The 23,476-nt window shown below is 42.8% G+C and overlaps 1 protein-coding gene across 1 annotated transcript in view; it reads right to left on the reverse strand.

Annotated features, from left to right (window-relative positions):
• Positions 1-23,476, reverse strand: part of RNF144B (ring finger protein 144B) — a 48,545-nt gene that overhangs the window by 19,596 nt on the left and 5,473 nt on the right. Inside the window, exon 2 of the mRNA XM_010573160.1 lies at positions 11,660-11,848. Within this exon, the coding sequence (XP_010571462.1) occupies positions 11,660-11,824 (165 nt within the window). The 5' untranslated portion in view covers positions 11,825-11,848. The remainder of the gene's footprint in view (positions 1-11,659; positions 11,849-23,476) is intronic.

The following is a 23,476-nucleotide window of genomic DNA, read 5'->3' on the forward strand; positions in this document are numbered from 1 at the left end:
AATGGAAATGAGGTTTCCTTATTATTCTGTCTGTCTCTCTACTGAAACGTCCACATCCACATGTTTTGGTTAATTCTGAGGAACTATACAGAGATATTAGTTCAAGCAAGTAGAATCAGCTTAACTTAGTGTCATTTTAAATGAGCTCACTTTTGATTTGCAAATATTTGAAGTGTATTCATTTAGAAGAATGTAGGGGTACAACCTAAATGGTAGCTTTAAATATCTAGCTCATTAAGCACTAATGGATTCAGATCCAGCACACACCCCTATAGGAAAGCAGTAGAGCAGCCTGTAAGGAATTGATGGTGCAAGCAGTATGTGGGAGGTGAGGGAAATGCTCACAGGTGAAGAGCAAAAAAGAAATCATGTCAGTAACTGAAGGCAATATTAGCTTCTTGGGGAATATCAGCCAGACTTAACCAGGAACTATTCTTTTATTATTCAAACAGCAGTATCAGTGCCTTGTCCCATCTCCTCGCCCACCTCTCCCAAAGGCATCTAGGCACAGTGCTTGTAAAAAGTCAGTTTAACCACCGGATCCAATCACCCCACTAGTACATGCAGCTCCTCCACAGAGCAGTGAGCAGAAGCAGGTACGTAACCACGGTGGTGCCTGGGAGCCGGTACCCCAGAGACACCAGAGCTGCCGGGGTCCTGCCCACATCTGCTGCCACCACGGTCTGGGCAGTGGCAGCACGTGACACAGGGAAAGCCAAAAAAAGTGTCCCCAGAGCCCAGGGTGACTCCCAGTGCCATTACTGATACAGATGAGGACTGTGGGTGACCTGTTCCTGCAGCCCCACATTCATTAAGCACCTGGCATTACCCACATGCTTCAGCCCGTATCACAAGCGAAACGGGGTTATCAAGTGCTCACTCCCTGCACAAATTTCCTCCCTGGTTCGTGCCTGCACCCAGCCTCTACCAGCAACGATGCAAACAGAAAATTCTGCCCTCTGAGCCCCTTCCCCAAAGCCAGCATGCGCTGCAGTGTGTTGGGTGCACTTCTTTGATCCCTGGGTGATGCTCCAGCAGAGCCTCCTTACATCTCACTCCCTCTCCTCATGGGAGACCTGATTACTTTCTGGATGAACTGTCAGGGAAGCATTTGGGGAAGGGGGAATGCTTCCCTCCCACCAAAGCATTTAGTTTGCCTTAATTCCTCAGCAAGCATGGGAGAGCAACCTTTTACTTTCGCTAAGATCCTGGCTTCTGTCTCCTCTGTGGTGCTGCCTGATAGTTAGTAATTTGTTTTGACAGCATGGTACAGTGGATTTGTATTCTGGGGGCAGCTCAGGTCAGCTGGTTACAGAGGGAGGACAAAGCCTGAGAAGTTACTGCAGGCCTAGCAGCATCCCAGAGGCTTGTTCTTAATTTAGATTTCCAGGACAGAAGCTCAGAGCACTGACAATTACCCTTCCGTGCAAGGATGGGCATGAAGCTCTTAAGGCGCTTCGATCCACAGTATGGATTTTGCAATCAGTTTCAATATGCAGTATCTAAATCATTAGGGGTACCAAGCCAGGAGAGCAGAGGTTTCTGAGGATTGCTAATGCATCTGGACTCTCCTTCTCTTCTAGCTCACTGCCTGGTTATAGGCGAAGATAGGTGAGCAACTGGAGCCTTTTGTGATATTTTTAGAGGGTGCTGTGCTTTCAGAGGGTGACTTGGGACAGATTTTATAATAGGGCTGTGCAGTGCCATGGATCTTCAAACGTTTCAGAGAAAACCTCCCTGTTAAATAGTTTTTATAGTTATTATATCTTTTGCCTTGATTTTCTGCATTTGGAGAAGTTGCTGCGGGTGCAAATCAGGAAGCTGATGGAAGGACTCAAAGGTGCTGGGAAACTCGAAGGAAGCATTTAACATGTACCACCGAAGGATTACGCTTTTTACCCAAGTCTGTACATGAATGAATATGTGAACTTCTTGCTCCCTCTTTCACAAGTTAGGAGCAAAGAAGACACAGTGGAAAATCACTAAAATTTTAAAATATGCCTTCACTTTAACAGACTGGTTTTAGAGGGGTTTTACTATCAACTACAGATCAGCTACTAATTTAGCTACTTACTTGAAAAGTGGCAAATAGAAGTATCTGAAAAGATGTACAAGCTGCAAATGTGATGAAAAGAGGATTCAATGTCTATATAATAAGTCATGACTGACCTTCTCAGCAGTATGTCCTCCCACACTATGGAGAATACATTATACAGACATAAAATGGTAAGACTTTGTGCATTTTGTCTAAAAAAATCAGCAGTATCTCAGTTAGGAAAACTGCACGCACTACATATGCTACTTAATTGCTCTACAAAGCAAAGGTAAGATCAAGATACTCAGCCTTCTGTGGTATTAGAGTTCCTTGAAAGGATCTTAATCTTGACATCCAAGAAATCACCAGGCCTCAACACCCTTGGGCTACACTCGCCCACCAATTTCCTGCAGCGCGGTGAGAGCAGTCAGCAGCTGGAGAGGCCACACCACAGGACCTGTGGCTTACAGTGACAGTCACCCCATCGTCTTACCCTCCATGGCCAGAGCAAGTCATCCGCAGTGACCCTCCTCCTACCAGCACAGTGAGGTTTCCACGAATGCATCACATAGTCAAGGCAGAGTGGTTGAGGCAACAGACTAAAAATCTGCTGAGGTCTTGCTGAACAGGTTTGAATCCTACTGACTACAGATGAAGTTGGATGTTTGGCTCCGTTACGTTCACCCCTCAAATAAATGGTAGACACCAACACAAGGAATTTTAACTTCCATACCTGCAAGCGTACCCTAATCAGTTACATTCAGTTTACTCAGATTTTCCCCACTGAGCAACTATACCATGTACATATGAGAGTTCTGGGATACACAACAAAATCCTGATGCAATCAAGCAAGAGGGATCAATTCAAATGTGATAATGTAATTCCACCAGTAAAACTCAGTACACCTAACAGAAGGCTTTGGTGCTGAACTAACTTTGCCAAGCATGTTTTGCTCCTGCTGGACTACTGTCAACTTCAGTGGAAAGAGTACTACAAGTAATTTTTCTCTGCCTGAGATTCATAAAGTATAATGACACCTTTTTCAAATAATTTGCTGTCTAAGCATTTTGGGGCAAGAATTTTTTTCCTCTTATGCTGCTTTTGTCTTTCAGGCCATCACCTTCCTCTATTTAATAAAATAAGGTCAGTATCAATTTACCTACTTCACAAAATGCTACTCACAAGTAAGTTAAGGCCTGTAAAGTACCTGGATCAAATTATCATGCAACATAAATGCATTTCTTTTTTATCTTGCAGGACTCATAAGAAAGATTACGATTTAGCCAAATATTTACATATGTCCCAAGTACACACTCCCCTCCTGGAGCTAAGGCTTTGTTGAAAGTGTATGTTGTAACATGAGGGAAGAATCTTTAAAAAAGCACCGAAAAGCCCAATCCAGGAATGCACAAACTAATAACATAAAAAATTCCTTCTTCAGTAATAAACACTTCCTCTAATCTTCAGAAGTGTTTTCTACGGTCAGCTGCGAGCCCCAGGAATACAAAATTCTGTTCAGGCTATTCATGGATTTTTCATTTCAACACTTCTACACGCTGCTCTAACTTCAACTTTTTTTCCCCCAAAGTACATTGTACAGAGGGGATTTTTAATGCACTGACCAATACTGTTTGGCAATGTATCTAATCTGCAAAGGGACCGTAACAGTTCTGCATTTTAACATAAGAATGAGTTCAAAGTATAATTTCAGTATTATGTTGCTAGGTAATGATGTGACAAAGGCACTAGATATCCCTCTCACTGTGAAATCTTATGTTTCTGTTCAAAGCCATTTTCAGATAATCTCCATACCAGAGACAAAAGATGGACCTCAGTCATTCCTACATACTGCTTTTTCAAGTACCTTGATATGTTCCATTACCTTGCTCATCTCCCATCTGCATGCAGCTCTTCAGCTCCCTAAATGCAGCCTCATTGGTTTGGATGCAAAAGCATAAAAAGAAACCACATATGTAATTTGACAAAACTGAACAGGTAGTTTTATTAAGAAACACGGAGGGATGGCTAGGAAGAAGAAAGGAACGGAAAGCACTGGCCTATTTTCCTGTCAAATATACAGATATTGCTGATAGCCACTGTGCAGCAGTTGATACAGGATAAGTAAGGGTATTTGTCTTTAATTAAATTGCAGAAAGGGAAAAAAACGGATCTACAGTATTTCTTAACCCGTACAAGGGCATCATGTACATTAAAGATGAAAATGCAAGAAATGATTGAAGGCATCTTGCCAAAACAAGAAGGTCTTTTCTACTAATGTATAACTTGGAGACAATTTCAATTTCAGAAAAATTAAGAAAACCTCAGGTTTTCATCTTAAAATCCTCAAGACTGATTTAAAATGTTAAATCTCTCTTCCAGATTTGTCCTCAAAACTGTATTGGCTTGGGTTTGGGGTTTTTTTAGCCTTAGCCTTTTTATAAACTCAAAATTTGGAGGAGTGAAGAAAAAAAAGACTGTATATGGAGAGAAAACAACTTTTCAGATTGCATTCCAGAGTGTCTTATGATTCAGAACAAATCAACAGATAGGCATTTAGTTTTCATTTCAGTTCTGGGCAGTGTTTATGTACTTTTGATTCAGTAAGACATAACTTTCATTTCTTTCTTATCATTTACAAATGTTACCTGTTCTTCAGTGCATACACAAGACAACGTAGTAGTCATGTAGTTTTAAATGGAATATGTAGTATTACTGAGTTCAGTAAGACAGTTCTTGTCAGAACTCTAAATTTAACCACCTGATCCACTCAGCACTTAATCAATTGTGTACTCAAATATACAACCCCCCCCAAACAGTACTCATAGTGTTTATGACAGATCTACATAACATTTAGCAATATGTTCATCATTGTCATGACATCTGCACTTATGCATGTTCAATCTCTAAAAAGGGGCCAGTTGCTTTCAAAGTGTGGTAACTAAACTCCTGGAATCTCTCCAGTATTTCTCAACAGGTCTTAAAACTAGATGAATCAAATCTATTGGCAATTAGCTTGGAGGCATCTGCACTTCACTTGGAAAAAAATGTGAGGCTTTTCCAATTAAAGAGAGTTTTTAAAAAGGACACCACAGAAATAGCCATTTATTAATTTGTTAGACATAAACTTATGATAGGCATGGTTTAAAGTGAAAAACAAAAGTCCAATGAAACATGCATTTGTATTGCCCAATCTATATTTTAACTGCTAAGGACCAGATGCAGTGATAAATGAAGTTGCTTTCAGATGGATAGAAGATAAGGCCATGTAAGAGCCTTATTGAGAAAGATGCTTGAAAGAAAGTGAAAAAATGCCCCTTCAGCCTCAAATGACATACAGTCATCTTGTGGCTCAGTAGAAGGGGAGGAATAACATCACTGACAAACATTTTATTTTGTCATGACCAAGTGAAAACATCAAGCAAACATGACAACGGACCAGAATATAATGGCCTACCGCTGCTCCACAAGCCTATTTTTAGGGGATCTTTCAGGCATATCTGAGAAATACACTGTCATCAGCTTTGTTTCAAAAGATCTACCACCAATGGTGCTAGATTCTGCTCAGATACACAGTCTAAAACCAATTTACACGTGGCCTGCTACATCCTGGCAGCCTTTCATAAAAGTCAGGATAGGTTCCTGGTAATCATTGCCATGAAGTGGTACCACCAAACAGAAAAGGACCAAAGAACAGGACCAGAGAAACTCACCCTTCCCAAAACCAAACCAGGTGTGACTACCATTTCTCTTGCAAATGAATCTGTGTCAGGCCAAACCTGGCCTCACCAACAGCTACAAAACAGACATGACCATGAGGCTTATGTCACAGGCTGGCTCAGTTAATGTGGCACTCTGAGGCATTGACAAGTTACTTCACAGCTGTTTCTTCATTTGTTAAATGGAGATAACACCAACTTCACCGATGCGGTGCTGTCATTAAACATGTTAGCTCCCTCTTCCTCACCTGTCTTCCCTTGGCCACCATCCAGATGCTGCCAACTCTACTGACTTCAGAAACATGTAGCCCCTCTTCCTGAATAGCAGCATCCATCAATAGGCAATGGGTACATTTGTGCTCTTTTAGTACCCCTACTAACTCTGCCTTTGGTGTGACTCTGCACAGAAATGCATGTAAGAAGTTCTTAAACCATCTAAATTACTATAAAAGTGCTATGTGTTCACTGCCAATATTAGCAGGTGTGGGCATTTTCTTTTTTGTAACTTTAAAACAAAGGTATTCTGAAACATTTCAAAGGTTAAGCTGGGAAAAAAGAATCCAAAATGTCAAAACTTGACAGCTTGCTGTCTGTGGGTGGAAGCAGAAAACAACCTAAGGTGAGCTTTATATAAAGTAAGTGGGGCATTGCAGCACAAGGTCTATTTAGGAAGGGGAGAAGGTAGTTTTCTGGTGCAGCTGTGAGCACATGCAGGTGTCTCCTAGGATGGGAGAAAGAGGAGGAAGAAGAGGAGACAAAACCCCTTCTTGAAAATTAGCACCAAGAAACAGAAGAAATACTAAACCCCAGTGTTGGCTAGATGAAGGCAAATCCAAATCTTCCCCTACTTATACGTTTTACTAAGTAGTCTTTCACTGGAGTATTCATGTACATTTGCTCCATTTAGCAGGCATCCCACGCTCTTTGTCATCTGTCTCCTCCTTGCCTTTGATCTACTTGGTCTCCTCTGCTCTCAGGCTCTTCTGCCCACGCTTTTTGCTGTTGATGCTGATCCTTCACATCAGTTTGTCTCCAGTTCTCCAGTGCTCCCATGTACAAGCAATCTGAGGCTTCACAGCACTAAGGGCAAAACGTCAATATTTAGCCACCCAAAGGAGGCAGGGCAATGCACAGCTGCTCTTAAAAAGATGAAGGAAAGCAGAGGAGTCTTAGTGTGTCCTGCTGGTGAAGGGCAACAGACAAACTCCTATTTCTGGAAGGGTTTCGTCTTCCCCTCTAGCAAAAGTAGCTGGCAGCAGCATGCAAGCCCCTCTCTCGGAGGCTGCAGCCTCCCAAGGCCCTGACTTGCCAGGCAGGCAGCTGCCCAGAGCACCAGGCTGTCAACAGCAGCAAAAGAGCCTTTTTTGCCCATGTCTAGCCCTGGCCTTGCTGTCACATAGCTACAGTGGAAAATCTTGGTCTCCCAAATGCCTTTGGATCACCTTCTACCTGTAAAATAGCCAAGACAGCACAGAAGCTACCTGTGCTTCTATTCAACATCGCACACTTGAGTTCTCCTTCCAAGGTTGCGTGAAGTTTAATCTCATTTAGACAGCATTGTGCGCACCAAAATAACAAACAGGTGGATCATCATGATATTTGTTTTGTGCGTTTTGTAACTCAGTTACCTCACACGCTTCTCAGAAGTACAAGAATCAACAAAGAATTTGCTTGGAAAAAAAGAAGGGTGAATCATGCTAGGTCTGCATAAACATGTGCTGACAACACAGAAGCAAATATATGAAAGTATCTTCTGTTTTCAGTTTGTTACATGTTGTCTTAGGCATCTCCAACCCTCTTCCAGTAAATAACACACAAGACAGATATAAGCTGCTGCTTGATGTAAATAGCAGCAATGCCATTTATTGCTCACCTGGCTCTCATCAGGACTCTGAAATGCTTAGGAGGAGGGGGAAAAAGAGAAAAGACAAAAACAAACAGAAGTGGCGTGCAGGGAAGAAGCTGACACCAGCTTTTTTACTGACCCCCAAAACCACATTTTCTGTAACAGCACTCCACTGGTTCTCTTCCGTCATCACTGCCACCAGGGCAATCTTAGCACACCTGGTAAAACCTCACCTCCATGACTGCTTACAGGCTACAGACTCGCACTGAGTCTTCCATAGGGCCCTTAGTATTTCCAGTATTACTGCTACTCCTGCACTCCTCACTACTGCTTCCAAAGGGTAATTCACGCTGTGCCAGCTACCAGGGCATTTCTAGCAAGAGGAAGCGAGGTACATGCGATCACACCACTCATCGTCTCTCCCAGCTGCTTTCCCAGTTTCAGCCAGGTTTTGAAAAGGCGGGAGTCTCCAAGACATACACTTTCCAGCCAGTCTAATGAGCACCAAAGCATGGGCAACACCCGGTGCCCCCTCCAAAGGCAAAGCAGGGAGGTCAGCCTGTCCATTTCTGGCACTACCCTGCCAGAGCACTCCTGACTCTTGCCTGAGTGAGGCACCACTGGAGCTATCTGGAGGAGGAAGAAGAAGAGCAAAGGACACAAACATGTAAGAATATTGACTAGAAATAAGCGTAATATTCAAAATATAATTTTGTATCTATCAGGATGTAATTAATATTAGTTTCTTTGGACCCAGATATAAATCCACTAAAATACTGTATTTTGTAACACTGTGATGGTGTACCCACACACAGTGTGTAAGTATTTTACACACATACGTGAGCGATGTGACCACCACAGGGGCAAAAACCTGTGTAGTTGCACATGGGCACATCCAAGGAAGAAAAAGTTGCAAGGCAACAAGGTAAGCACAAGGGACTGCAGATAGGAAGGACATCCCACCAAATATACAAGAAGGATGACTGGCAAGACAAAACCTAAGATAAGTAGTATCAGGAACAGAGGAGATCCCCTCCCCTTTAGGGAGTGGGGCAAGTAGCATAAAACCATGCAGCTCAAGCAATACATATATTGCTGAATATATATATGTAAGAGTGTGCACCACAGCATGGCACTCCGCAAAGGTTTTATTGCTATAGGAAATGACCTGAATAATATAAAGTGCAGTCCTGTAAAACTTTTGCAGATAAAATGTACCTCACATCTCTGCCCAACCCTCTTCAGAAATCAGACTTTCATTCGAAACTAATATAGTCCAACACAATAAAACCAAACCATCAGGTACACTATAGTCATTTCCAAATTCTTGGGATGTGTAAATGTGTGCTTTACCTCACATTTCAGTGAAGTCTTAGGTGCAACAAATGTTAAGAAATACAAGGCTAATGCCTCTTCAGACCTGACTGGGCTACCAAGTAAGATGGCTAGCATGTTCTGCAAGCCATCTGCTTTTTCTTCTCTGAACAGAAAGAGTAAAAATGTTTATAGCTATTTGAAAAATTCCTGTCTTACTAGCAACATTCCACCAAAATGCAAACATACACCTTCTTAAACACAGTTTACTTACTTTGGCTAGAATACAGCTTTTATGAGGTATAATGTTTATTACAAGAGTTTCTAAGATGAAAAAATAGGTGCACACAATTCTAATTCATTTAAATTCCTTGGTTTTACAGGCTACAACTGAAAAGGAGACATAAGCTCGCCCCTGCAGATGCCTAAATAGTAACAATTTCCAATTATTTCCACAGCCAAAAATGCTGTAGTGAAAAACAATCATAGATGCAGAATCGTCATTACAGTTTGCAAAAAAACCAACCCCTCACACATGTAGTATGTGTAATAGAACAAAAAATTAACAAAACTAACAGTTTCACCTTAGTAGAGCAGAACCTATTATGCCCATGTCAAACCCTTTTCTATTTCAAATTTAATACTAGTCTTGGATCTATATAATTAATCTTAGCGACAGAAAATAAGAATAAGCTATACAAGCTGAAAGCATTGCTAGCTGAAAAACTGATATGGGCTGAATCCCATAGCTCACCGTTGACATTCTTACCCCAATATCTGTCTTAAGGGTAGTGTGAAGGTAGAAGCCCTGGCATGGTTGGGAGGAAATTTAGGGCATTGCATACCAGTGCAGCTACTGCAGGCTGTGCCCCGAGCAATCCCCCATGCAAGCCCTGGCACTGAGGCACTCTGTGGCAAGGTGCTTCTGACACTGCTCTTTGGAGGCTGCCCAAAGGTGCAACTCATTATGGTCTCCCAGAAACTGCTCTGGATTCAAGACAGAAAGCCATATAGGCTGGTTAAAACTTTCCAGAGTCTCCTTTGTTATAAGATGCAAGATCTAAGTCTCTGTTGCGACAGCCCATACACATCCATCGGGACGATGTTCAGACACAGGCAACAACAGCCAGACAAAGGGTAGACATGGAGCATAAGCACAATCGAGACATATTACACCCGCTGAAATAAATAGAGCATGTCTAAAGGCTTCTCCCAGCTGCAGTCAGCACTCACTCATGGCTGGCTCTTGATTTAGACAAAGTCAGCAAAGTTTGCACAGATGCCAAACAACTGTGACTGTACTCTCCACTTCGCTGTCGTGGCACTGCAGAGCCAAGCTCAGAGGAGATGGTCTTCCCACTACCGGCCAGGTAAGGGGTGTATGTATGGGGTGGCAGCTGCGGCACCAACAGGGGACAAGTGGGGACAGCAACTTCCCCAGCTGTCACCGACCTCTCCCTTTAGCCAGTGCCCCGAAGGAGTGGATAGCCCAGCTCTGCCTGGCACAGTCCTCAGCAGTCCTCCATTCCCCAGGGGTGAAAGGGTTACTTTGCCCAGCTAACACTGAGGTTAACGTGCTATTAATGATACTAAATCAGAGTTACTGAATTCTTGGAGAAAAGTGGGACCACTGTAAAGGTATCAACTTCTCCGAATTTTTTTAATTTAAAGTAATATCTTCATACCTACCTGTTAGGTATGTTCTCTGAAAACTTTTGTTACAAACTAAAATATGGAAATATTTTGTGGAAGTCAGTATGGAAAACAAACGTCATGAAGTTCAGGCTGAAAATGCATATTAATCAACCTTATCCTAGTTTCTTGAAACACACAGCTAGATTCTTATCCTATTTAAACTACCCTGAATTCAGAGGAAATGAAGATACTCTCACTCAAGCTGACTTCACAAATATCAGATTTCTTCCATGAGTTCAAACATTAAAGGGCAAAACTTAAACGTACTTGCTTGATGCTTATCCACAATTTATTGTTAAAAAATAAAACCAAGCACATTTATTCTGGACTTAAAAAACACAACATCCCTCCAGTGGCTTCTGACCTGTTTCCAAAATCCATTAGTCACGTACACCAAAGTCACTATCGCCAGAGAAACTGGGTCCATTTTTCCATGCTGACAAAGAGACCAGAAGAATACTAGTATCTGTAGGGCTTTTAGCAGCTCACTCAACCTCCACCTTTATCACTTCCACCAGCTTTATTTGATCTGAATTTGCAGGACAGAAAGTCCTCACTTACAACTATAGGCAATTCATGACTTGGGCAACATCTCTGCAGCACAAACTGCAGATGCAAAGGCTCATTAGGCCAAGGTTCATGCTCTTAAAAATTATGTACAAGACTTAAAAGGTCTCTGAGTACTCAGAAAATTATAAAGGGGAAACAAAATCTCACAGTTATCCCATGACATTTCAAGATTTTGCTTCAGAAAAATAAATACTGAGATTGCATGTAGACTGTGTATGTTCTCTGACAGTCTTAAAATGCATCTTTTTTCCCATTTTCTACTGTGATTTATTATTATTTATCTGTTAGAGTTATGAATTATCAAAAGCAGAATGACAGAGTCATTCTTTTAAATAAAGACACACTAACACCAAATGCTCTTTAGGAAAGCATCTCCTATCAGCATGGATAACACACGCTTCTCATACAGGACAAGCAATGCCATCTCACAGTTCTGTCTCCCATTACCCCGCTCTGTAACGTAAAGGCACTGCTAGGCCTTACCGATGTACAAAAGATGCAGCTGCATTCCTGAAGAGTGGTCATCTTATCCAGGGAATATTCACAGAGACATAGCTTGCAAGTGAGCAGGGGCTCCAGAGCTAACTCTCCAGCTTCTGACTCATCAGCTGTCATGGTGTGAGGACAAGCCTTCCCAGCAGAGCCCATTCAATCATTAATTGTCTGCTCAGCCTGAAAAGAGAAATCAAGAGCTGAAACATCCCACAAGCCATGTAGCTTCTCACTGACCCGAGAATTTACAGCTCAGATCCATAAAAGCACCTGCACACCCAAATATACTACTTTAGCATCTTGATGCCAATCTCACACTTCAGGCCATTCAAAATTTACAAAGTAGGTGCCTGAGAGCCCACCACCTCGAAAGGCCTGACCTGGGTTGGATTCTCAGAGAACATTCACCTTGCTGGCACAAAGCACCTGTCAGGCCACTTATCATCATATTAAAAAACAAACAAACTAAAACTCACACAGATGAGACATTACCTATGTTATATGCAATAGTATAGTGGTCAGAGCCCTCACCAAAGTCCTACGAGCAGAGATCTGACTTGGGACAATGAATTTTTAATTAAAAAAGTAAACTGTGTTCATAAGTACATATATACATGTATCACTGTGCCCCCTCAAACGAGTTGCAGAGTCATTCCCCTCCCATCCCTATGAAACCCTCAGTCTTCATTGCACCCACACCGTTTCAATGGGTGTCTCCATTCCCACTTTCCATTCCAGCTGGTGGCTCGGGAGCTTTCCTGGGCAGTGCGACAGCAAGCACAGATTCCTACTTCCTAGGCAAGCACTTCAAACGTTTAGCCTGTGACATAATTGGTGGGTACCATGAACTCCACCTTCTTTGTGGGTTGTCACTGAGATAGCAGTCCATCGCAAGAGAGGTGGCAAAGGCATCTAAACCCAGGAAAGGGTTTCAGATTGCATGTCCTACTTCATATGGGGCTGGAGCTTAAATCCAAGCTCGTAAGAGTATTCCACGTGCAGTCCTCTTTTCTGCATTGCCTTGACTATGCCAGAGAGCTGCCTGCTCAGGTCTGTAGCTTTTGTCCATCCCACTCACTAGCAACCAGCTCTTCTGTTTCCTAGGGCTCTTAGGCACTGAGGTTTGTGAACCATGAACTAAGTGCACTAGCACTTTGACAAGGAGATGCTCAGAAGAGCCATGCTTCTACCACGCATTATGTCACAGCAGTACTTGGGGATGAAATTTCTATCCTTTGAGAAGCAACAGATGGAAATACTGTGCTCACATGTAATGTTTTCTGACCTAAGCATTTGAAAACACTGCACCATAGCCATAAAAAATTTCAGGACCCTCATTCTTACACAGTAACACTGAAAGAGAAATTAAAGAGAATTTCCTCATGCTTAAGCTAAAACAATGGAAAGCAAATTTGCAGATTTTATTCACCTCAAAATAGACAGCGGGGTTCAGTGCAGCATTTAAGGCACAGAAGAATCTATTCCCATCTCCAAGAAACTTGGCTCAACTTGCACAGTTCTGCTTATGAATACACTTAGCTGATGGCAAGAAGACCTTCAGACACATTTCTTAGAAGCAGAGGTCTGGTGGCCAGCTGCACACAGCTGCTTGCACCAGTGCCAAGTACGAGTGCAGCTCTGCTAAATCTAAAAAGCTGAATCACGAATGGAGGCGGCACGAACATGAAAACAACAGACGATCAAGACCTGTCCGTGTGCCTGCCAGATCTAACGGCTCACAAGGCAAACGGGAGACTCGAGCCCTTTGGTCCACCTCTGCTTGCCTCCCCCCCAGTCCTGAGCGTCCTCGTGGCAGGGCTGTCAGGTCAGATTTGGCAGCGTGTCACTGCTGCCGTTCTGCTGCTCCCGGAGCGGCCAGGCCAGCTGCAGCCAGTCAGCGAGTACACGACGTGCCAGCTTGCACTACCTGCTGAATTCCTCCTGAGAGGAAGAAATGATGGTGTCCATGGAGCGCGAGGGGTCAGCACACGTGAAACCTCATCCCACAGCTCCCACCTCACAACCTGACGCACAGCCGAGCCCCATCCCCAGGTCTGTCCCCTGACCCTCCTGCTCTGTGCTCCCACGGGACCGCAGGAAGACACTTCCTCTTCAAAAGCCATGGAACCACAACAAATCTGGGTGGGAGCACACTTACCCCTTTTGATTTTTACACTTTGCAGTTTCCTAGCCTAGCCTGAGAGAGAAGCCACCAGACGCGTCCCTTGGGATGCCCTTCCTGTAAGCATCCAGTTTTAGAGACATAGCCAAGATTCTGGCAACCAAATTCCCGGCCACGAATCCAAAGCAAACTCTCCCTTTAATGGCTTGCTATCGCTAGTTCAAAACATATGCCGTGCCTGCATTATTCTTGGCGCAGTCCCCGCCTGCTACCATGATGGTCCCCACAATTTGCTCCATACGGCTGCAGAGCTGGAGCTCCAGCATGGGCGGAAGCCCTGGAAGGAAGCCTCCCTCTGAGTCAGGAACTGCAATACTCTTCTGTAATTACTGCAACAGGGAGGGCGGAGGAGGGGGGAACAGTGAGTCACTGGAAATGCTACAACAGATCAAGAACTACCTGTTATTTAAAATGCGCTAGACGTTATCTCAGTATTTAGGGGAATTGTAACACATTTACTCAGGTGTGCTTTTCAACAGCAGCTGCATCTGTACAGGTAAGCTACTCACCCCCACGCTGCATGGATCTGACATTTCTTCATTTACACGGTAAAAGGTAGCAATGTTAAGAGGAGAGATGTACAAAGGAATATTTCAAGATGTGGGAATGGATATAAAACGGATACAGCTGTTTCCAAAGTCAGTGTTCTTTTTATAACCAAAAGGGTTATAACACTGCATGCTTTTATTAAGGCAGCAGTAGAAAGACTCAGGTTTATGACTGAGGTTTAGGGCTAGGGGCTAATTTTAGATGGCCTAAATCTGGCTCTCAGTGTGATAGCAAGAAAGACTGCCACAGTGAAGAGTAGGCTCCTGATTAACCGCTCTGCCCTACTAGCAATCAGATGCCACAGTGTGATGGCCGTGGGGACTTGTTATGATATCGCAGGCACCCTTGTCCCTGAAGACTGTTTGTAGGTTAAATTCAGTTTTGCTCCCTGTCCCCCCCCGTCCCCGCACTCTTCCTTCCCTCACACCAAGATGCCAGAGCGGGGCATCTAAACCTAGAACGAGCAGAGCACCCTCTGGAAATCTCCAGCAGACAACACCAAGCAAACCTGGCAGACCAGAGGATCCAGCCCCCACACAGCCCGGGCTGGCTCATCTCACCGCAGCCTCATTAACCCTGGCGGGGTTCAGCAAATGAAGCGAAAAGGATGGGAACCTGAATAGAGACAGCTGCCTGGAGGAGGCACCACGGCTACCGGCAGCAGCACTCCCTCCGTGCTCCATAAGGGTCCAGCTTGTCCGTAAGCGGCCCTCCAGGTCAGGCTGGCAGAGGCACAGCCATCCTGTTAGTACCCGAAAACCTGTCCATCAGAGAGAGAGAGGATGCATGGCCTGCACGGACTGCTCCTTTTCCCAGAGCAACCCAACCAGCTGGTCTCTGCTTCTGCTCGCCAGAATTGTGACTTCTACTGCTGCCAAGGGAAGCATGCAGTGGGGAAGAGTTAATGGTTACAGGAAAGGGTAGCCCCATCCAGTGGCAACTGGGCTCCGAAGAGAAATCAGGCCTGCGGAGGAAGTTCATCCCCATGATCAGATCAGATGGTGGAAATGATGGGGAGAGAAGGACACATGTCTTCCTCCTGCTCTTACCCTCTACTCCTCCTGTTCTTTCCGCACATTTCAAGATATATTGTCCTCTCCCAAGCTCTCAAACCATCTCCCCAACTTTACTACCCTGGGAGAACTGACTTTTCCAAACACTGCAGAGAAGCTGTGAAGTTCCACCTCAGTTGCTCCAAATTTTTATGGCTTTCACTTTGCTAGGCTTAGTCCCACAAACTGTCATTAGTTAATTATACATCCATTAGCTCTCTTTACAGCAGCTTAAAATTCCTTCTGTAATTACAAGTGAGTTGGCAACAGTTTAAGTTGAAAACAAAACACCTAAGATATGTGTTGTGCAGGGGAAGAGGGAATCACTGAAGAATGAGTTGGGGACAAAGAGGAAAACACCATTCCATATTTGCTTATATTAATAAAAGTCACCTGAAATAAAAATAAATAGAAAGTCCCTGAAAAAACCAGACCCTCGTATATAAAAAAATACATTTCTAAGCACTAAGATCTTCCCTTTCATGCTCACAAACACAAATGACCCATTTAGGATAGAATCCCAAATAAAGCAAGAAATGTATCACTGAAACTGGAATACAGCACATAACTCTTCACAAAAACCTCCACTGAACAGCAACAAAGGCTCCATGAGATGTTGTGGAATAAGGATAAACATATCTCAGGGACATATAACCTGGAGGAACATAATAAACTAAGCTCTGCACCAGTGCAAATGGGTGACGAGGAAGGCTCAAACTGGCCCCAGTGTGCATAAACACTCATGAACTGTAAAGATCCAAGTGTTTTTACATACTTCTATCAGCCATGAACATGCACACACACACACACACAAATACAGATCATACTCCTTTTACATTGCACAGAATTTCCAGGAAATGGGACGTATTTCCTCAAGGGGTATGCTGCCCATCTTATAAGGAAGAAGAACTGTTGGGAAGACTCATCCTTCCCTGGCTCTCACACTAATGGTGTTGATGCCACAGGATAAGGCATGACCAGACAGTCTGAATGAATGTGAGTGAGCTATATGGGGTCAGTCCTAGGAGGGCATAAACTGCACAGTCACCAGGACCAGAGTTTGCTGAGCGCTCAGACCTGTCAACGTTTCCATTTCGTTCATCTGCCTGCAACCAATTTTGCTTTTTCTCTGGGAGACAACAAAGCTTTGTGCTTTCACGTAGCACTGAAATGTCTCAACACTATCCATAAGCAAGAAAACACTAGAGTGTGCTCAAAGCAGAAAGAGAAGGGCTTGGGGGGTCAGAAGGATAAGTACGAGCAGAAACACTAACACAAAAGCAGTGGAGGTCTTGAGCGAAATATGAAAAACACAACAAAAGCACTGGAGGAAGGAGTACAGAACTTGTCTGCCTTCAGGGCCTCCTGACACCACAGTGTCCGGTGTCTGGCTTAGAAAACGACTTCCTAACAGCAAATATCTGCAGTGCTGGCTTCTAGACGGGTACCCCTTGCAAATCTTGGTATTAGTGTCCTGAAGTGGGAGAGAGCAACTGGGTGGGTGTCTGGTAGCCAGCCAAGGTCAAGCCACCACAGCTCCATAAAGGTGTTAAAAATTGATGCAACCTAGAGCTGAAACTTTCCCTGTGAGCATGCATTGTAAGGTAACATCCTTGTTACAATCACACAAAGGCTCACTTGAGTCTGCCCAGCTGCCTCAAACCAAGAATACCAGGCTCAAAGAACAGAAGTTACTCTGTATATGAGATAGAGCAAACAAGCCAGACAGTCTGAGCTACAACATCAGAAGGACATTGTCTGTTTGCCTGCAATCAAGTCACTGTACTTAGTTAAAAAAACGTATCTGAATGTGACTTTCACCACTTGGAAACATCACATAAAATCATGAAAGCCTTCTGCACTGAAGCTGGAAGAGAATGAATGGATTATATTCAGCACTGTAAGTCATCCTTTCATTTTTCACATGCTGCATCCAAAAGCAACAACAGAGTTCTTGGAGAAGCTACTTCAAGCCTTGTGTTTACAAACAATTCTGCTGAAGCTAGTAGAGCTGTACGCTTTTAGCTCAATTTGGAGTTTAAAGGAGTCAAGAAATGTACAAACATGAGACAAGTTGCTCCAGGAAACATTCACGGAATAAAAAGGGTCCTTTATGTGTTTTTCCCCGCGGGCTGGCGTGTGCCTGAGCCCGTTCTGTGGGGCAGGCTGAGCCCCGACAGTCCCCTCGACCCCAGTACCCCCCAGTCTTGCCATAAACCAGCACCCAGGCGTGGACTTGCACACACACAGTGGCATCGTAAAGAGGTCACGTGTGGGTCTAACACATAACATCGCACTTCCCAGTTTACAAAAAACATTTTAGTGTCAGAACGAACACACAGCACCTGTGCTAAGCTCCTACTTAGTGTCCCAGGTACTCACTGAACTTCCCTGAAGAAACATTTGCAAGCACTGTAATTGTTTCTTATGCCCTAGAGATTTTTTAAGTACTCCACCCATTACGAAATTACTTCAATGCCATACGAAAACCTGTTTTGACATCGTTCAGCTCAGGATTCTGTTGTTTGCTGTAACTAAGGTTCCCCCCTTCAAAATAAAATAGAAAAAGAAAACTACTGAAAAATACAAGTGTTCAAAACCAATGCTAAAAATCAGGCCCTTGGCAAAAAAGAATAATTATAGAAAGATTTAAAAAATAGAGTGGTATTAAGATAAGGGGGTCAGATCATAGAAGATATAAACTGAACTATGAAATTAGGACATGTGAAGACAGCTGTCAGAAACCACATTTCTATCAATTTCAGCAAAACCCCATCATTACCAGTTTTGGTTACAAGTCCTTAGCTGTCCCAACTCTCTCAAGACAATGTTATTCAAAATTCACTTCTAAGGCAGCTCTTTTAACCTCAACAGCTCTGCACAGAGAATTAGTCTGAATCAAGCGCACCAGTACTTCTGTGGTCTAATAGACTGACCACTAAACCACAATGCATTAATTTCTCCTCCTTTTGATATGCACTGCCTACACAGAGCTACCTATCTAGTCCATACAGCATTACTTATCAAGCAGTGATTCACTAAGGCTGTAAAACGTATGATTAAAACTCCAATTCAGGAAAGCCTTCATCTTCAAGAAGGACATTTAATCATATGTTTAAGGGCTCCTGAGTATCAAAGCCTGAATATCTTGCTTTATTGCAATGAGATTATTAACAAGTTAAACAACTACTTAGATTTCCTGAAATTGTGGTGTCAAAAAAAAGCAACCAGATCTGCAAATAGAAGGTCTAATTTTAAATACATTTTTTAATATATTCAGAATTACTGTTTTACATCTCTGACTTAATACAGCAAGCACTTGATTACATGCATGTACAAGGAAAACCCATTTCTGGATTACCATAATATACTACCAAGACGAAGTATTAGAGAGAATAAAAGTATTACAATATGTGTTCTCTTTGAGCAGGGCTTAAGAAAAGTCAGATGTATAATATTTTATGACAGCTTTCTGCACGGTAAAATTTTTATTTTATGAAAACTTCTTTAAAGAACAAGCAGCCTAAGTAAACATGCTGTCTGGTACATGAGAACACACTGAAGGCAATTTCTCTCACTTGTTTTCATTGGAATGCCGGGCAAAAAAAAAAAAAAAAAAAGAGCCCTTGAGCTGCTGTTCAAGAAGCACTGGCTGTATGGAGTATTTTCATATCATGCTAGCAACCAAAAAATAAATATATCAAATACTTTGAAAGGAATGTAGTGAGTGGGAAGCCTCTTGCACAAAAAAAAATGTAAGGGACAGACTGCACTAATTAAGAATATCATCCAGCTTTCTGCCAGGCATTTTTATACCAGCAATTTAGGATGCCTAAAACACACATTGAACAGCTTCCCAAATCTCACATGCACCAAATAATTTCAAATCATTCTAATAAATCAAAACACCATTAGAGCACATGTAAATCAGTCTCCACAAGTCTTTGAGAGTACACTTGTCAGGTAATACCTCTACTGTACTGTAATACTATGAGGTATGAATAACTTTGAGATTTTAAAACACCAGTTCTTTACAGTAACTTCTAGCAACCCTACATCAATATGTCTTTGGGGAGTTTCTTTGCAAGAAGACCATGGATATTAATTGAATATAACAAACCACTTTTTTTTTTTTCCAAAACAGATGTGACTGCAGTTGTGGGAATCCTTTATGTGTTTCCTTGCAATACTGCTTTAGAATAAGCAAGGGGAAAAATGTGGGCTTTTCCCCCTCCCATTGCTAAAAAGCTGGGGAGTCGAAGAAAAGGGAATCTAATAGCTAATGGTGAAATAAATGCTGCTACTCCCAGCTGACAGGCAGCTAGAAGAAGCACTTTCTGATCACTTAAAGATAAAAACATGAAGACTGAAAAAGGAATAATGGAGCCTGTTACTAAGCTGAAATGCATAATCAAAACATGGTCTTCGTTTCTTTTCAATACTGACAGGAGCCACAAAATGGCAGTATTAATTGAATCCATGAGAAAGGGAGTAAGCCCTTCTACATGGAACGAGGTCAGACCGTCGCATCGCAGAAGCCACCACCTTCACTCACTTCTCATGGCACTGCTCTTGAACTAGGACATACCAAAGTTCAGGACACAGCTCTGTCAACACCGCCAGGCTGGAAAGCCATAGCTCCCGGCACCAGGACCAAGTGGATGTGAGTCCTGGGCAGGCCTGTGGGCATCAAGTTCGGGAGGACCCCAATGTGTCACACTTACTCTGCCTGAGCAGCGTAATGGCGTCAGCCACAGGCAGCAGGCCAGGGTGATACGTCTGGTCCCTAGCAGGATTCCCCTAAAGTTTTATGTTCACCCTGGCAGTCACAGAGCTAAAGAAAGTTGATCAGCACAAAATGCAGTGAAACAGGCAAAGTGCAGCCAGACAACAGAACTTGTGTATTTTGGCATCAAACATTTCCAAATATTTCCAAAACACATCAAAACAACAAAATTATACCAAGTGGAATTCCAAGTATTGGTTACCAGGTCTAAGATTAGACTCTAAAGCTTATCTAAATAACATCCCCTATTCTTAATGACACTATACAACATCTGTTAATGCTAAGCTACAAGGAATTCCCAGCCAAACTAGTTTGGTGCACTTTACTTTTAACTTCCTGTTGACGAGAGGTAATATACTACTATTAAATAAAAACACACTCTTCGTGACATTAATGACAAAAGCAAATGATCGGTCTTCCTCTCTGTCCACACGAAACCTTTTGGTAACTGTAGCATTTACTAAGTAAAAAGGAATTGAGTTTTTGGGAGGTCAAACAGGTTGATAACTTGGCTAGCTGTCTCAGCTGAAACAGGAATAGGAAGTCAGATGTAATAATTCGCCTTTGACACAGAAAAAAAAGTTTATTTTTGTTAATCAGATAACGAAACCTTGGGATATGTTAACTCCTTGAGCTGGAATGTGTACAGTTTAGATAGGGCATGTTCAGAAGATATTTGTGACATTGGCCTGTTCTAACACAAGGATTTTTAGAAGATATTTGTAAACATGCATTGTTAAAGTGAAAGCAATGGAATGTTATTTGACAGAGAGACCAACTTGATCTGTTTGTTCATTGCATGTACGCTTCTTCTAAGAAGAAACTAACTGGGCTGTTGGGCTCCTCAGGCTGGACATGGCTCCTTTTTCAGAGCAGCCAGTGCTGCGTTTGGAGCAAGCAGTGTCCTGACTGCAAGGCAAGCAGGTCAAGGCAAGTGGAGACGTGACACAAAGCCAGGCCTCAAAAGTGACAGCAAGAAACTTCTTAGGGCCAAGGGAAGAGTGCAGAGTTTGCCAGAAGCCAAAGAAGAACTCAGCTGACTGAAACAATGAAATTGATCTTCCACTGAATTCTGCAAAAACACCATATACTAAAAAAAGTTACTGAACACCATCTAGTGAAAAAAATTAACACATATTTAGGTATTTATTTTTATAAGGGATGATCTGAGAAATGTTTTTTTCAGTGCTTGCAATAAGATGACACCTTTAACATCCCTGTCATTTCGTCAGGCCAAGAAAATGGCAAACCTGCAAGATTATGGTCCTACAGTCTTTGTTCACTACAAGCATTGAAAAGCACTTTCACACAAGCTTAGATTTACATCAACAGGAATCAAAGAGTAAGTTCATTTTCCTTTTATAACAATTTTTGTCTGACTGCTCAGTGAATAAAACTAATAAGTATAATGTTCTAATTTGCCCCTATCTAATCTCACAGTCGAATATGCTGCCCATTATTATAGAAGAAACACGCTGTGCAAGGTAACCAAGATAAAACAGGTAAAACATTGAAAACTGCCCTTGATCCAAATAACTCTTGATGACTTAGAAAGCGAGGGGGGGGACACACTACCCAGTGGTAACTTTCACGTCTTAGCTACAATGACATTCAGTACATCAAAGACTGGGAGTCAACTCTGAAGATCAGACCTTGGGGAAGTCACTACCACCAATATAGGCGTTTTCCATTAAGAAAACAACGTGAATAGCTAATGACTATGTTGGAGTTTGACAAGAAACAATACAGTCATTAAGAAGCGATAGCAGAGGTTTGGATCCGGACGTGAGCAGGTTGTTTTGGAACTGAACACATGCATTTACTGAAATAACTACTACTGCTTCTCACAACTGGTTATTAAACTAATCAGAGTGTATCCCCGAACCACTCCTCTGCCAGTCCCTGAATAAGCCCTACCAAAGTCAGCTGCAACCGGAGATGAGGAAAGGACAGAGCACTGAATGAGTCCCACCTCTGGCCAGATCTGCAGAGGTAAAAAAGAGAAGTAAACTCCAGTAACAATCCCCTAACTGAGCTTCCCTCTGCTTGTCCTCTCAATATCCACATTTGCTCTCCCTCTTTTCCAGCCCACACATGGGAAGCGCAATGAGCCCAGCATGCTGGGAGGTGGCTCCTGGGAGGGGGACGGCTCCTGGGAGGGCGTCTGCTGCAGGCGATTCTTTCGACATTGCCTGCTGCCCCAGCACGGAGGAGCCCCACGGTGCCCACCCCATCAATCAGGACGTGACTATGGGGCGTCTCTAACCTCTGACAGGCTTCACGTACATGCTACTGAACAGAAGTTGCAAACTGTGCTGGAATAACAATAATAGCTTCAACTACAATTAGTCTTATGCTCTTCACTAACAGCTACATATTTTTAAATCACCTATATATTCCTACTTTTATAAATAAACAGAGCATGATCTGTTTTGTTCTGCATCTTACTAACTATATAAGACAAATATGACATTTTCTTAAACTTGAGTAAAAAAGCTTTGCAGCATCTCGGCTGATGACACTGTCTGTCACGCAACGCAATGTTGTCATCTCACTGCTGCCCTGCCCTCTCCCACCTGACTTTCTGCATCCACTTTCTGTCTCTGTGTTTCAGGCTCTAAGCGCTGACAGAAGATTTTTGCCTGTACAGTGTCAAGCACAGGGAACACAGTTTCTCAGGTGCTCGATGCAACTACTTACAAATCCGGATGATACTGCAAGACATATAATAAACCAGAAGCGTACATCAAATGCAGTTAGAAGTTTGCATTCATCATCCCCTCCCTTCAGTTCCAAATTTCAACCTTCATTACAGAAATAATTTCAGAGAACAGCAACCTGTAAACATACAAGATTTCAGCCTCATGTGCCTTAGTATCTGTTAACAACTGGCTGGTGTCTACATGATCTTAGCCATGAAGTCGAAGCCCTGCCAATGGGAGGGTTTCCAATGGCTCCAATGGACCTGCTTATGTGTGCAAAGATAAGCAACTAGGAGCAGTTGAAAGAAGCTGCCCCACCTCCCAAACACTCAGAAAAATTAGTATCTAGAACACAGCACTGAAGGAACTCATAGACTAACTATACTATAGGGTGACAATCTTACAGAAACCTTTCTAAGGATATCTTTCTGCTAGCTGGTCTTTTAATTATGACCACGACAACTAATGCCCCTCAAATAGGCATTTTGCCCTGGCTGTTAAGAATTAGGAAAAGGAGCTATGGCAAGAATTCTCGAC

Source organism: Haliaeetus leucocephalus, unplaced genomic scaffold (assembly GCF_000737465.1).
Source record: "Haliaeetus leucocephalus isolate CR32 unplaced genomic scaffold, Haliaeetus_leucocephalus-4.0 Scaffold373, whole genome shotgun sequence".
Lineage (NCBI taxonomy): Eukaryota > Metazoa > Chordata > Aves > Accipitriformes > Accipitridae > Haliaeetus > Haliaeetus leucocephalus.